At 39.3% G+C, this 16,006-nt stretch overlaps 1 protein-coding gene across 4 annotated transcripts in view; it reads right to left on the bottom strand.

The window, feature by feature from the left end:
* Positions 1 to 16,006, bottom strand: part of MITF (melanocyte inducing transcription factor) — a 225,243-nt gene that overhangs the window by 80,526 nt on the left and 128,711 nt on the right. For all 4 annotated transcript variants that reach the window (XM_043587920.1, XM_043587919.1, XM_043587922.1 and 1 more), the window contains exon 2: positions 12,644 to 12,896. In XM_043587920.1, coding sequence (XP_043443855.1) covers positions 12,644 to 12,896 — 253 coding nt within the window. The remainder of the gene's footprint in view (positions 1 to 12,643; positions 12,897 to 16,006) is intronic.

The raw sequence follows: 16,006 nt of genomic DNA, 5'->3' as shown, positions 1-16,006 counted from the left end.
CTAAAATAGAGATCAATGGCCCTCCCCCCAGAGCTTCTGACTCAACAGGTTTGGGATTGACTCAAGGAATTTGTGTTTCTAAAAGAGCTCCCAGATAATGTAAGTGCTATAGGCCCCCCAACTGCACTTTGACAGCTGCTGAGTTACAGAATATTCTCCCAGAAACAGCATGTATGGTTAAGCCCTACACACATTAGCTTCATGTCAAACTGAATAAAAAAGTTTACATCAAGATTAAATATCCTTCTAGAATGTTCTTGCTTTCCCCCCTGTCTATGAGATATTTGGTGGTCCAAGTATCAATAAAAATGGGCAAAATTACCTAAACCTGAATTATAAATTCTATCAAGGTTATGCCAATTAACGAGTCAAAAAATTCTTGAGGTATATGATTTTAATATAAACCTGGAAACCTATTAGGAAAATTGAAATCAACTTTATAATGGCCTCTATGTTTATTAACTTACATTAAGATGATAATAAGTAATAAACATTGAGAAAATATAAAACTCCAAGCTAAGGAAATCATAAAATCTAACAACATAATGATTTTTCTTTCTGGAAATCATAGCATAGTTAATATTTTTGCTTTCTTGACTTTATTGCTGATTGTAATTAAACAAGAATGTTACTTTGTAGACTTTTAAAGTATAACATAAAGAACAAATTAAATCTCTCAAACACAGTTTAATTCCAATACAATCAACTCATTGCTTGCATTAGGAATAACAAGGTACCTAATAAAATATAAACTATCATTTTAGGTGAATTATTTCTGGCTTAATAGATGGTCAAAACTGGTAGCAAAACAGAAAACTTGAGTGCCCAATGAACAAGAAAAGGAAGAAAAATGGTTTCACTGAATTATCAGCTGTGCTGAAAATGCCTAAAAATATGCTGCAAATTAGCAGAGGAAAAAAATTGCCCTAGCAACATGAGCACAGACTTAAATAAATAAATAAATAAATGAGCAAATAAATAAATAAATAAATACACATATTTAAAAAAAACACCAAAAAAAAGTTTTCAATAACCTACACGTTAATTTAGCTACTAATGAATAAACAGTGCATTAGTTAATCCTGGGATTAACCCATCTCCTTTTCCTTCAATGTCTTTTTTTTTTTTTGCATCAAGAACAATGACAAAATGCTTATATATTCTCAGGGTTTGAGACATCTCGAACACACTGGACAGGCACGAGGTAAGTGTGACATGTAGAGATCTGAAAAGAAACTGGATCGAGAGTATGAACGAGACGTGTGACTAACAAGTCAAGAGCTGTTACCACAGTCAGGCCTGAATGGAAGGCTGTCGACAGAGACAGGTCCCTGCCACCTTAGGCAGGGGTATCCTTCACTGTGCTCTCCTGTGAGAGGCTGTTTTTGACAGGAAATATCAACCATACATGAGCCCAGCTAACCTGGGCTCCAAAGGGTTGTGAAAAGGAAAATAATGACTAATTTTTTTTTTATGTTCTCTTTGGTGAGGAGGGAGGCAGCAGGGAACCCAGTGTACCAGGCAGGTGTAATGAAGGCATAGAAAGATGTCAACGTGGAGATGACATTAATTAGTATACTTAGGTTATAAGTCCAGTAACTAGGAATCATTCTATCATTCATTATCAACAACAATAAAGCAGAATCGCTGACTGAGCACTTTCAATCTACCCAGCAGTGTGCTAAATGCTTTGGGTCTGGGCTAACACAGAGGTCACAGGCCACGTGTGGCTACCATTAGTGTTGGAAATGCAGGCAACGTGACTGAGGCAACGAATTTTGTCTTTTTACTTCATTTAAATCGAAAGTTAAAGACATATACTCAATTTAGTTACTAGAAACCTTTTAAATCTGTGTGAGACAACTGGAGTTATGAGTCACTTTTTCAACTCTAAACCTCAAAAAGCTAACACAGATCGAGTAGTTCTGGCGAAAATTTAATGTCGAACTGAGATACACTTGCAGATGTAAAATACACACTCGGTTTTGAAGACTTGGTATGAAAAATGAAAAGAATGAAAATATCTTGCTAATAATCTTTACATTGATGACATGTCGAAATGATAATACTGGGGACATACTGGAGGAAATAAAGTATATTATTCATCTCATTTTTCCCTGTTTCTTTTCACTGCTTTTAATGTGACTACCAGAAAACTTAGCTTCCCACATGTGGCTCCCTCTCTACCAGGCAGCATTGCTTTGGGTGAACGATCCCATTTGGTCCTCACAAAAACTCCGGAGCAGGCACTGTGACCTCCATTTCACAGATGAGAACACTAAGGCCCAGAGAAACCGGTGAACTTGCCCAAAGTCACCCAGTATATGTCCTGGAGTCAAGCTAATCCTGGCTTTTCAACGAGGAAGCGGATTGTGCTTGCATCCCAAAGCATAAAGAAGCACACCAGTGCATGAATGGAAATTTAGAATCCGAATAATAATATGCCTGGCTGTGCGGAAACCAAGACTATGAGGCCGAAGTCATCAGGTTCTGTACTTCTCATAAATTCAATCTTTTAAGACGAACCTGCCTGTCATAAATATCACCAAACACATAAGAGAGCAGGAGGAGCAAAGGCCATTACTACAGCCTGTCTGACCAGACGAAGGATTCAAATTAAATTCCATCAAACCACACTGAGCCGATACACTTTGACAAGCACCTCACATCCAAAACCTCCAAGAGCCTGGAATTTTTTTTCTAATTTGCTCCCCCTTTCTCTTCAGCGAGAGACAAAAGAAAACCCAGTAAAATGCTGAATGAGGTAAAAATAATAATAATAATAATAATAATAATAATAATAACAACAACACAACAGAGTTAAGAGGGGCCTGTAAATGGCCCTTCAGAATTTGTAAAAACGCAAAAACAAGAGGGCGCGTTTCCATCACTGCACAATATCGCTTTTGTTGAAAAGCCAAGTCTCAGGCTTGAAACGTGTTGGAAATAAATCAGCAGGCATTATTTTAAATCAACTGGTTTTATGAAATAAGCCAAGAGTTGAAAGAGGCAGGACTAATTACCAACATTCCTTGATGAATTACTTAGCGGCGTGTGCTAAGTCAATGTGCGCCTACGTCTTGATCCCCAATTTTATCCCATACTTATTTCCCAGGAGGTAAAAAGACCATGTGGCTAATTAAGGCACCGATCTCCACAGCCAGAAATACTCAAGGTAAGATTTCTTTCGAAAAAAAGAAAAGGTTCTTTGCCTGGTGCTTATTAATCTAATTTTTACTACCTCACTAGAAAAACAGAGCTAATCTTGTCACCTTTAGGCGGTCAGAACTACCATGCAGTGCTCAGAAAAAAATGTTACATATTTGTAATTTAGCCAATAAGAATTTCTTAAGCCCTTCCTAACCAGCAGGAATGTCTCTGGTTTGTCGCTTCTAATTAAGTCTCAACAAAATTTCTAGCTCCTAAATTTTAATTATACAAAACTCAGGGCCAACAGGGGAGATTACGACAAAGCCATGCCTGGTGGTAAGGGGGCAAAAACCTGAATTTTGCTTTTCATGTTGGGCCTCTTAACTACTTTCGAAAATTGTTCACGACAGGGTGATTCAAACCCTTTTCTTCATTTTTAAGTTTCAGGACCCGTCCACCTTGCTATCTTTCTGGCAGGCAAGGCCACGAGGGTTACATCATGTATGTAAGTCTAGTCAACTCACCTGGCAGAAGAACTGCGCCACTCAGAAAGTTGTGAGTGAAGACGACTCTGTCAAGACTCCTAAATAAAATGCACTGGAGACGCTCACTTTAATTACATTAAGAATGAATGCACACTCTCCTATAAAAAACGATAAAATAAGGCCTTTGACACCTCCACCTCCAATACTCCAATTGTGGTTCATCCCACTTGTGCGAAGTTATAAACGGACACGCAAAAACATCTTACTTTATAAACAAGGTCGGAAAGACCCGTGTATTGTCAGGAGTTAAGTTTTCCTTAAAGTGCAGGCTGATACTCAAAGAAGTCAACAAGAAGAGACATATTCAGGACAAGAGCTAATATTCTAGCGCTGATTGCAGCCATAACCTTGTGCACAGCCACCGTGCTGATTTACATCTTTTCAAACACAGATCCCACCCACTGATGTTAGTAGGGCAATGGTAAAATTAGATTGTGCTTACACATGTCCACAATCTCTGTTGTTCAAGGACGTATTTACAGAAGGTGGTCTTTCGAATCCAAGTCCTTCCTTTCATTGTTGGGAATAAGTAGGTAACATTTGTGAAGAAGACCTCTGACCTTTCTGTGCAGTAATAATATAAGATTTATTACAGCCGACATTATTCACTTAAAAGCAAAGGGAAAAAGAATCAGAACTGAAGCTTCAGTTTGAAGGGCTCAAATACAGCAAAAGCTAGAATACTGCAGGGGGTGGGGAGGGGAAGAAGAACTCTACATGCAACCATAATTTCAGGAAAAAAATTCCTAATTAAAGGATGTAAAGATGTGTGTGAGTCCATCAAAATGAGTACTTCAAAAACAATTTAGTGCCATTACTGCATTACTAAAAGATACATGACTATAAAGTATGTAAGTCGTGATAGCCTGAGCCAACAGGATCTTTAGAACACGAGTGATCCTGAGGTACAATTTTTGGATGTTGTCACAGCAACTTTCACTGCAGTGCTTTTTTGTTCAGTAATGACACTGTAACTAAACCATAAATTGCCCTTGTGGTCAGTGTGGCCAGGCAGTCTTTTTAATACAGGAAGAACACATCTAGATCTTTCATCTGGCATATCATGGAGACTGAGGGACCCACTCTAATTATTCAATATGGAGGGGCCCTTAAATCATTCCAAATGCTTAAGATCATGTATCCTTCCGATAAAACTCCTCTTTAGCTTCTCTCTGACTTCCCACTTGCCTCTAACATATTCTGTTATTAGTGATTCTTTAGAAATGTATGTCCTTGGGTTTTGTGGAAAACACAGAGGCAGCAGGGAATGTGGTTCCAAGGAGACACAGGGTAGGGTGTGGAGCCTAACTGCCTGACCACAGTGACAAAATCTCTCTCTGCCTCAGTTTCCTCGCCTGGAAGATGGTACTTATCCTACCTATCCCAGAGGATCACTAGAGGAATACATCAGATAAAGAAGATCAAGCATTTAGCCTATAATCCAATACAGCCAATGATCCATATCTGTAGAGTCACTGCCATTCCTCCTCCAAGTTGCTTTAGGCCATACCACATTTACACCAGTAATTCCTATTTATTTATGTATTTATTTAATTAATTATCTATGTATTTATTTACATTTATTTTCTTATTAGGTTAGTTCTACAATGTGAGGCTCAAACTCATGAACCCAAGATCAAGAGCTACATGCTCTGCTGACTGAGCCAACCAGGCACCCCTAACACCAGGAATTCTTATTAAAATTTTAAGCTACGGCCTGAAGCTCTCGCATAAACATCTGCAGGCCCTAGGCTACCATGGCACTTGAGAGAGGAACCCTGCCACTTCTTCCTCCAGAAGTTTCTTAGACCATTTACTCTCCCGCGAATGAAATCTGAGCCACGGAGTCCACCTGAGGGGGTTCGAATCCTGATTGTACCACTTGCCCCCTCGACTCTAGATGAACTGCTTATCCTTTGCCTCAGTTCCCATATCTCTGACATGGGGATGCTAATACTAACTGCCCAGTGCTGGACACGCCAACCATGTCTACTGATATTCTAGCACCTCTCCTAGGGAGACACAGCCTGGCTGGAATGTCGGAATTGAGAAGTGTTCTCTAAACAAAAAGAGGAGTTGAGAAAAGTGCTAAGTACTCTACAGGAATGTTTCTCAAGGTTTTTTTTTCATCATCACTCCCCTTGAGGAGTCTTTTTAGACATTTTCTCCCCAAACTGCCTCTTCTTAATCCCACGCCCATGAAATTTTAACAGGCACATAAACTGTTTATATACTAAGGCCCTTCAGAGGCCGAAACCACTCTGACGTCTACAACTTTGCACCCTCCAAGGACCAATCTCTGCCCCCCCCCCCGGGGGAAGGGGGGGATATCACCCTGGTTGAGGATGCATGCTCTACAGATCCCATCCCATTAAAAAGAAATTACCCTTCAGAGCCAAACAAAAAAAGATCCACTCTAGTTTTCGGTCCTTACTCCCAGGCCCCAGACCTTAATATTCTCTGTAAGATGTTACCCTGACCGCCACCAGAACTGAGTTATGAGAACCGCGTCGATGAACAGTGACACGTCTATCTGCGTGGCTTCTTTTCGCAGCAGAAAGCAAAGGAGCTGAGCAGCCACTCCCTCACATAAACCCCCAAGATGACTTTGGTGGTTGCAAAGTAGCCCAGTGACAAGGTGATAAAGATCCTTGTGCCTAAAGACAGAGTGTCCCTCCCAAACCTGCATGGTTCACGTGCCTACTGAGCACCCCTGGTCTATCTACTACCTAAGGAAATCAAATCACCCAGATTCTAGTGTACTCCTCGGCCACATAAAAATGGCCTTGTGGTCTCACAGGGAGAAATTATTTACATTTGGCGTTAACATTACCAGGTGAACAGGTGATCAGAGCTGATGTTTCAGTGTTTTCAGAAAAGCAGAATTAATTCATAGGCTCAGTTGTGTCAAGATTGAGTATTTTGTTTGAGATAGTTGCTCCCCATGGGCCTGCCCACTTAAGTGGACCAGGCCTAAAAATCTAAGCAAAAGTGACTCTCTTCAGTCAGCATTTCATTACTAGTTACGAGTCACTGAAAGCAGTGCAGACAGAAAACAATATCTAAAATTAATCAGTGTACATTTACAGAGATTCTTACACTACTTTAGCCTGTGTTAAGTTTGATTTCACCAACGTGAGACAAGTCTATGGAGCACCTGCCTATGCCAGCCCTGAGATTACTAAATCCTTACCCACGGAGGTTTGTAAGGCAGCATGGTGGGGAGGGGGGGTGGGGCAAATGGTCTGTCAATCAGTGCCCGTGGAAGCTAGTACACACACTTGCAACCCCAAAATGATCCAACTGCTTTCAAAACACAGAGTAAGAAGTCCCCACTCTGCTTAAGGGAGAACAGTTTGAAGCAATATTCTCAAAAGTAGAGAGAATCCGGAAGTAGAAACTTTATTTCTTTTGTTCTATATGTAAATGTGAACACAGAGAAAGATAGGGTATATGTCTACCTGATCAAAACTGCCTAATGTATTTCTTCAGACCTTGCTCCCACCGAAGGCAACTGTAGGGCTGGAAAGCAGCGAGGTTAAGAAGCCTGCACCCTAAACTGCTAATAGCACCTCCTTCCAGGGACCTTGAGGGAGGGAGGAAGGGAGGGGGAGGCAGGAGGGAGTTTCCTGTTGGATTTTTTTTCCCCGCTATTAAAATAGATTCCATGTTAACAGACATTGTCTGTAATTTTTAAAAATCAATAAAATGAGGGTTTTTTTTAATTTTTTTTTCAACATTTATTTATTTTTGGGACAGAGAGAGACAGAGCATGAACGGGGGAGGGGCAGAGAGAGAGGGAGACACAGAATCGGAAACAGGCTCCAGGCTCGGAGCCATCAGCCCAGAGCCTGACCCGGGGCTCAAACTCACGGACCGCGAGGTCGTGACCTGGCTGAAGTCGGACGCTTAACCGACTGCGCCACCCAGGCGCCCCAATAAAATGAGTTTTAAAGAGAAAAAAAAATCACCTAATGTGTGACACTGAACACATCAAAGTGATACAACCAGGAGACTCAAAGACCCTCTAGGGAAATGAGGTCTCCGGGAGGATGAAAAGCTCTTTGAATCTGGAATCTGTTTGTCCACCCCCCACCCCCGCCCCGCCCGAAGAAGGATGTGGCCTTCCAGACACAGAGTTTGATCCAAAAATGAAAGGACACCAACGTTTATAAATAGTTCTGAAACTAAGGCTCACGGAATGTGTAGGTCACACTGTCTAGTGGCAAAAATATGTGATGGACCACAGATGAACAAGAATAAATATGTGGTGGCCCACAGACTATGGTATTAGAAGAATTCTCAGACATCCTTTCTTCTGGGGTCAGCACCTCTAGTAAGAGACCCCCTAACTAAGGGGAACAAGGCAAGCATGCTGAACCTGTTCCTGCTTCCTGTGGCCACCATGATGCTAATAAGGTTCTGTATTCCCAGCTAAGAAATGAGGAACAAAATCTAAATGCACAGTGGATGGGCCCCCGGCGGGGGGGCTCAGTTGGTTAAGCAGGCAACTTCGGCTCAGGTCATGATCTCGCAGTTCGAGAATTCAAGCCCTGCGTCGGGCTCTCTGCTGACAGCTGGGGGCCTAGAACCTGCTTCAGATTCTTGTCTCCCTCTGTCTGCCCCTCCCTCGCTCGCTCGCTCTCTGTCTTTCTCTAAAAATAAACATTAAAAAGATTAAAAAAAAAAAAGACGTCTTAAATGCATAGCGGAGTGTGGAAATAGTCCCTTCTGCTGATCTATAACCCACCAGCCCACAGAACTCCACACAACCTTTCTCATGTTTCTGTATTCAAACCTTAAGAAGCAACACCTTGAAAACTCTACACCAGGTAGTTTTCAAGTTATGGACAAAGGCCAGCAATTCAGTCATCTACCCTTTCCCTCACTAGTGAAATCTCAGGGAATACTGGGTGTAGAGATAGGTGACAAGGAAGCGGGACTTCCATCCTGACTTGCTAGAGTATCTAAATGGGGTACTACATTATTATACAACCCAATAAATGCCAAAGTAAATTCAGTTTGCCACGTAACAGGCTCCGGCAAAATGTTTGTGCATTTCATGAACACAAGTGCCATTTCAAATTTTGTAGCAATCTGCCCAACTTCTTAGATTATCTGAGATCAAAAAAAGGAAAAAACAAAAATGTATAGTCTTGCAAACTACCTAATATATCCCAAAATTACAAAAAGACATTGTTTCTCTTTTAAATTCATACAGCCTTTCTCCCAAGTAGAACAGAACATTTCAATGTACCATCCAGTCCAGACAGAACACTTAACTATTAAACTGTTAAATCCAAGGTGAAAGAAAGGAAGGGATGGAGGAAGGAAGGGAAAGAGCTGGCAATTCTCTACAAAATTCTGAACAGAGAAATGTCCTCAAACTACAAACATGCTTTCAAGCTATGAGCTGTTAGAGCCCATGCTATGGAAGGGAACAAAGGAAGAAATTCTGATGAACTTGCCAGTCTAAGATCGGAGCAACCAGTCACTCCTATAATCAGTCAGCATTATGATTACACTTGCCTGGTAAATGTGCAGAAGGTAACACACTACCTGGTGTTGTGATGTTTCTTCAGCTATGAGACCTGAAATGTGTCCACAGGGTCTATCCCTGGTTCCTCTGCTTTTGTTTGAAAGAAGCTAGATCAAACGGCAAACCTAAGGTTTGCATGACCTCCCAAGTCTACAAGACCCACCTGTAGAAGAAAGGCTTCCATTAACGGTTCTTAGCGACTTTTTTCTTAATTCATAATTTGAAATATGAGATGTGTTCAGTACTATAAATAAAGCATTACGTACTCGAAGTAGGGGTTAACTTACGACAAAGAGGCATCCCTAAATTGCCAATGAGTTAGGTTGTTCTTAAGAAATCCAGATGATACATCTAATACTTTAATATAAGGCCATAAGACTAATCAGTCCATATCACCCAACAAGAAAATCAATAAGAAGAATAAAGCCATAAAGTAATGAAATAAAGAAACCAGAAGCTAATCCTGCAAAACTTTGTGGATTTACAGACTGAATGGTGAAAATGTGAGGAATAAGTCGTAATGCAAATGTCCAACCTCTAATCCGAATTCCAAAGACTGGACCTAAGTTTACAGGAAGCTGTCAACAATTTTTAAACATGCTTTATAAAAGCTCCATTCTCTAAGCCTAACTCTGCCAAAGAAAGGAATTAACCTGAAAACACGAAGTTAGCTTTTCAAAAGCATTCAACCCACTGATAGTAAAATGTCGGTAACGAGTCTGCATGTGTGATCTTCTATCAAGTTCTTGAAAACCAGTGGGAGATGGGGAAATTTAACCAGCATTCTCTAGCACATGCTAGTACCTCTGACTGCACACATCTACCTAAATGAGAGGTAGGTATGTTCTGCTTTAGCAATTTAAATCTTTAAAAATTAAATGAAGAAGTGACTCAGGCTACTGTATGAAAAAATATTTGTTCGACATCATCTGTATCATAATGCACTCAATTACTATACTAGTACTCATTCCTTGAAAATGTATATTCATAGAAAAATGATCCAAGATTAAGCAAATTAAGTTTTTACTAGCGACCATTTAAATGTACCAAATTATGCTTCCGATTTAAAAACCGTACAAGGGAAAAGAAAAAAAGATCACAGTCTCTCGCTTACCTTTCTATAGTAAATACTTCATAACAGTATTTTCATACATAAAAGTTCTGAAAATATGTAAACTCTTTTTAAGGACCAAGTTCTTTTTTTTTTTTTAATTTTTTTTTTCAACGTTTATTTATTTTTGGGACAGAGAGAGACAGAGCATGAGGACCAAGTTCTTAAAGATCTGAAGCCATCCCTTACATGCTACTCTCCTCTAAAATATTAATTTCTCAGGATGTCATTTTATAGGAAATTACGTGTTTTTATTTGGTGTTTTATCGAAGGGTACTACCATTTGTCTAAATAGCTATCAAACCAGTCTGCGTTGCTATGCCAACTATACTTTTTTTTTTTTATTTACATGACACACTTCACTACTTTATATACTGACGAAATCAAGAATAAACTATATTCGGCATGAAAGATAAATTTACCAATTGCTCCTTTGTAGATTAGTACTCCCGGTTCTAATAACGTCTGTGTGCTTTACTTTTGGACATTTTTCTGTAATAAGTAAATTGAAGGTTGTAGCTCAACTCACTGTTATCAGGACACAGCAACGTGTGAGGAAAAATGGGCATATTATTCAAACCATTCAGTCCAGATTTTCATGTTAAGCAATTCCAAAATAGCATTTTAAGGAATACAAACATTTAGGAATGATGTCCATTTTTAAGATGATGTGGAAATGGTATTTTAATGCATCTGCATGTGGGTGATTTCCACACCATCACATATAACTGCCTTAATAGAAGTAGTGATTGCAATTCATATACTTTAATACAATATGAAACATTACCTTTGAATTGGACATAAATCACCTACTAGCACAAATCCACGTCACCTCTTCTAAAATCTATCCTTCAGATTGAAAAGTAGACTATTACAGTGAATAAAATAGACATATTTCTCCACATTTTATTATCACTAATTCACAGAACTTTAAAAGGCACAGACAAAACAAATGTGATTCCTGTGAACACCAGACAATGTAGATCTTAAATTTATAAAAACTTAGCGATTACCAATTTTCACCCAAGCGGAACAGAGAGATGTAATATATAATCTATTTCTAAAAGAAAACCTGCCTTTATCGGGAGGTGGGGAGGATACAAAATATCCATTATTTGTGGCAATATCCAGAACTTCAATCACATCAGAGTAATGGTTTATGCTAAACTGTTTGGATCTCTTTTGCCCTCGCAAAATTCCTGTTTTTTCATGAAAGAGCTTCATTATCTCATCACTACGTTTTAAAGGGGTCTTTGCAAATAAAAAACAATGACTTTCAATTTGTTTTTAAAGAATCTTTTCGTACTTCCTGGTAAGAATCATATATTGCTTCCAGTTATAACACATCATCTCTCTATTTACTTTAATTGTAAACTTTAAATAGCGGGAGATGTTTTTCTCCTGAGCACATGAATGAATGCAAAGACCAACAATGAATCACCAGTGTGTAAAGTTCACATTGCTTAATGAACAGTAACACTTGGGATTCTTTACAATGAATCAATTAGGTGAATGGGTTAAAAAAATTTTCTTTTAAGTGAGGAAGTTCCCTCACTTTGCTTTTAGCTTTCCCTGCATCAGTCATATTTAAGAGTTGGAATGCTCATCTTTCAACAGGGAGGATGTCCCAGTGTGATGTGAAGGAACACATGTGTGAGATGGAATTCTATTCTCAGACTTGTTACAGTTTTCCCCAGTAATTAGGAAGCTATATGTCCCTGATAGAATGATGCTAACAAGCTCCTGCAGGTTCTACTCTAGCAAGAAATCAAAGGGGCCCCAAACAGACCACTTCAGTTAAAGGATTATGCATTTTGGTTATTAAAGTGAAGAAAGCTCTCCTACAGGTTTATCTCAGAAGGGACTTTCCCAAACGGTCAGATTCTATAGCCAGGATTACTTACTAAATAAAGAAGAAAATTAAAGAATGGCCGTGGAATGTTTGGAGGGAGGAAAAAAAAATACATAAGTTATTAGCAGAGATCCATTTCTGAAACTTTCCTAAAGAAAAATGGAAAGATAGCCTTGCAACAGGCACCTGTCCCCACTGGCTGTTTCTCATAGAACATCAACACTCTTCCCCCACATAGTGAGGGCTACTACTAAATCCCCGGTTACTTTCTGTCCTTCCTTTAAAATGCAAAGCCAGGTAGCATGAGTAGAGTTGGCCTTGACAGACAGCATGCAGAGGGGTCAAGAGGACCAAAAACACAGTCAGAGAAAGAAAACACCTAGGAAATGGAAAATGCTGCTCTCAAAGAGGGCTTGGCCCAACCAACAAGAGTGACACTTACGTACCTTGAGGACTTCCATCGGCACCTGGGTGGCAGAGGGAAGGGTGGTGGTGGGCACGCTGACGTTTATGGCCGGGGTCTGACTCACTGGCACTCTCTGTTGCATGAACTGGGCCGCCTGCAGCTTCTGCTGCTGCTCCCTGCGCTCCTGCTCCTGCATTTGCTCACGCATGAGTTGCTGGCGTAGCAAGATGCGTGATGTCATACTGGAGGAGCTTATCGGAGGCTTGGAGGCCCCAGGATGCTCCTCGGAACTGCTGTGGGAGAACCAAAAAGGGAAAGAAAAAAAAAAAAGGCACAACATTTAGTTTCTTAATGAGACCTTTCGTTTGCATTTTGGGGGGTATCCTAAATTGCGCCCAACTACGAAAATGATCCTGCGCGAAGATAAAATCAAGTTGCAGAAGGGTACTCCGCATAATTGAAAATCAAGAGGTGACAGGACTGAAGTCATTAGGAGTTGAATTAAAATAAGTCAGCTTGATTGCATCTAGGCATTTTTCTCATGCGGCTTAATTTTTTTTTTTTGAACATTTTATACCACATACTACTCATCACCACCAAATATAGCGCCGCCATATGAAGTGCCAAGAGGCACTGCGTCTTAATGGCACCCAGATTTCCACATGTAAAAATAAATTGCTTGATTTGCTTTTTCATAACTGAATCTCACCAAATACCTACTCCTACGCGCTATCTAAATTCCTTGAAGATGTCTAAGGTGTTTACTAACGGGGAATAATTTCAAGAATGGGTGAACTCTGTCATGGGGAAATTCTGCGAGGATATGGGAAGTAAAAACCATTGATGAAAGAAGCATTTGCACCAGAACGCTAACACCAGACTCGACTACAGGCTGCGGGGTGGGGGTGGGGGGTGGGGGGGAAGGGGACAGAGGACGAGCCTGTTTGACAACCCTATTCTCCATCTGGTTTTCTTTGTGCCGTCTTTTCTCCTGATTCATCTTGGCAAGCTCTCTCCTACATGTGTCTGCGAGTTCCCCATGCGGCCTACTTCTAATGGTTTTGGTGCTTGCTCTATCCAAAATTACAGAAAAAGCTTAAACACCAGTCCTATGTTAGGAAGAAAAGACTTCCTAATTTTCCTAAATATGGGTTGTGACTGCTTATCTTGCCAGCTCTATAGCATCAACAAGTTATTAAACCTCCCTCTGCCTTAGTTACCGTATCCGGAAAGGAGGGATAATAATAGTTTTTTACACACTTACTCATTTATCAAAGAGGGAGGTGTTTTTAAAACTTCTCTTACATCACTTACATTTTACGAGCCAACCTCTCAGGGATTTTGTGAGGATTAAATAATATAATACATAAAACAATACACATAAATTGTCTAGTATAATGAGTGCCATGTAGTGCTGCCTCAATAAAGCTTTGTCATGGCTATTATTATCAGCTAGAATTTTCGGTTGTTTATTTCCAGCAATATAGCATTCTTAAAAAAAAAAAAGTCTCTGCTTAGGGCTAACAGTACAAAACCTTAGTACCTGGAAACAGGAAAAAAAAGTGACATTTGAGAAAACAGTCACTCCCAAGGAAGTCCCTCTTCAAAAGAAGCATGAGTAGTTTTAGCTTCCTTCCTTGAGTGTAAATCCCAGTATTTTCTTTACCTTCCAACAAAAGGCAAAATAAAGCCTTCAAGCCATTGGCAGATCTTATGAACTCCTTAAAAGATAGGAGCCTTCAAACTCTGCACATGCTAACGGATGAAAAGATGTTTGTGCTTCTCCCTTGCACGGTTCCAGAAAGCTACGTAACAAAAACTACACTCACCACAGGAAATTAGTACAGGAAATCATAACAGGTTCATATAATGTAATACTATGCAGCCATTAAAAATGGTGAAGAAATAGATTTGTGACTGGAATAAAAACTACACAATATAACAAACTTACAGAAGGCAGCTACCAAAAAAGTATTCACAGTATGACCCAATTAAAAAAATATTCACTACCAGAGAAAGTGTACTGATCATTTTAGTCTGAGCCACTGCGGATATGTATTATTACAATCCTTTAAGAAAACCATACTGAGAAAAGCATGAGTAAAACAGTATTATCAAAAAGCTGTAATACTGTTCATAGAATAGGACTCAAAAATGACATCCATGGACAATTTTCCTAAGAACACAATTCAAAACGTGGAAAACCTGACATCACAAAGCTATTGACAAATTGCAAAATATTTCGAACCACCTAAAATTTGCCTGAATATGGGAGTGATTACTTTATCATTAAATTGTAAGGAGAGATACTGGTCAAAAGGCACCAACTTTGAGGAATAAGATCAAGTTCTAGGGATTCAATGTTCATCATGGCGGCTAGAGTTAATAATACCGTATTGTACACTTGGAATGTGGTGGAGGAGTAGATCTTAAGTATTCTCACGGCAAAAAACGAAAATAAATAGCAACGATGTGATGGATATGTTAATTAGCTTGACTGTAATCATTTCACAACGTGTACATATACCAAGTCATCATGTTATGCCCCTCAAATGTATGCAATTTTTGTCAATTATGCTTCAGTAAAGTTGGGGGAAAAATAAAGCCCTTTAAAATATTTAAGAGTAAAATAGGTTAAAAAACAAAATTATAATAGGTGAATATATATATATATATATCACATACTACTATTTTTTAAGAAACTGTACAACTACAGAGCAAAGTGAAAAATGTATATAACAAGAACAAAAGTAGGAAATAAAAGTGTATTTATGTTTTAGTCTAAAATAAGTAAAGTGTGTTTATGTACACAAATACACATGCTTAGCGGGGATTGTATAAATGTCATCTTAGCTGCCAGATGGAAAGTGGAATTATAGATAAACTTCTTTCGTTCTTTTTTTTAGTCCCCCCCCAAATTATAATAAAGCCGTAACAGTCTTTTCAATGGCAGAATACATGTCACTAATTTAAGAACAAGATGAACATGAACTAATCTGCAAACATGAAGGAATGACTTGAATAATCAAAGTCCCCCTTTGCCTGGAACAAAAGAGATGGGGTACATCGCAGACTGTATTTTGACAGTAGGAAGGGAAAGTGATGATGGTACCCAGGGCATTGGTTCTCTTGCATGTCTTGAGCATTCCAGAAAACTTAAACCCTTTTTCCTTCACAGTTTCCTACAGACGCACACAGATTGAACAACGTTAATATCCTGCTTATTATTTTAATATGATGCACTCAAGCACACAGAAAAAATACCTAGACGTTACCCAAAATAATATATTTAGCAGGTAAGGCTCTGGAAAAGTGCATAAAAAGCGAATGTATTTTCCCGCTTTTGAGTATGTGTTCAAAGCTCAAATGTAGTTTTTTGAACCAAGAAAAGAAGGGGGGAGTA

Source organism: Prionailurus bengalensis, chromosome A2, assembly GCF_016509475.1.
Source record: "Prionailurus bengalensis isolate Pbe53 chromosome A2, Fcat_Pben_1.1_paternal_pri, whole genome shotgun sequence".
Taxonomy (NCBI): Eukaryota; Metazoa; Chordata; class Mammalia; order Carnivora; family Felidae; genus Prionailurus; species Prionailurus bengalensis.
The sequence above is the reverse complement of the archived record's forward strand: the minus strand, read 5'-3'. Positions and strand labels throughout refer to the sequence as shown.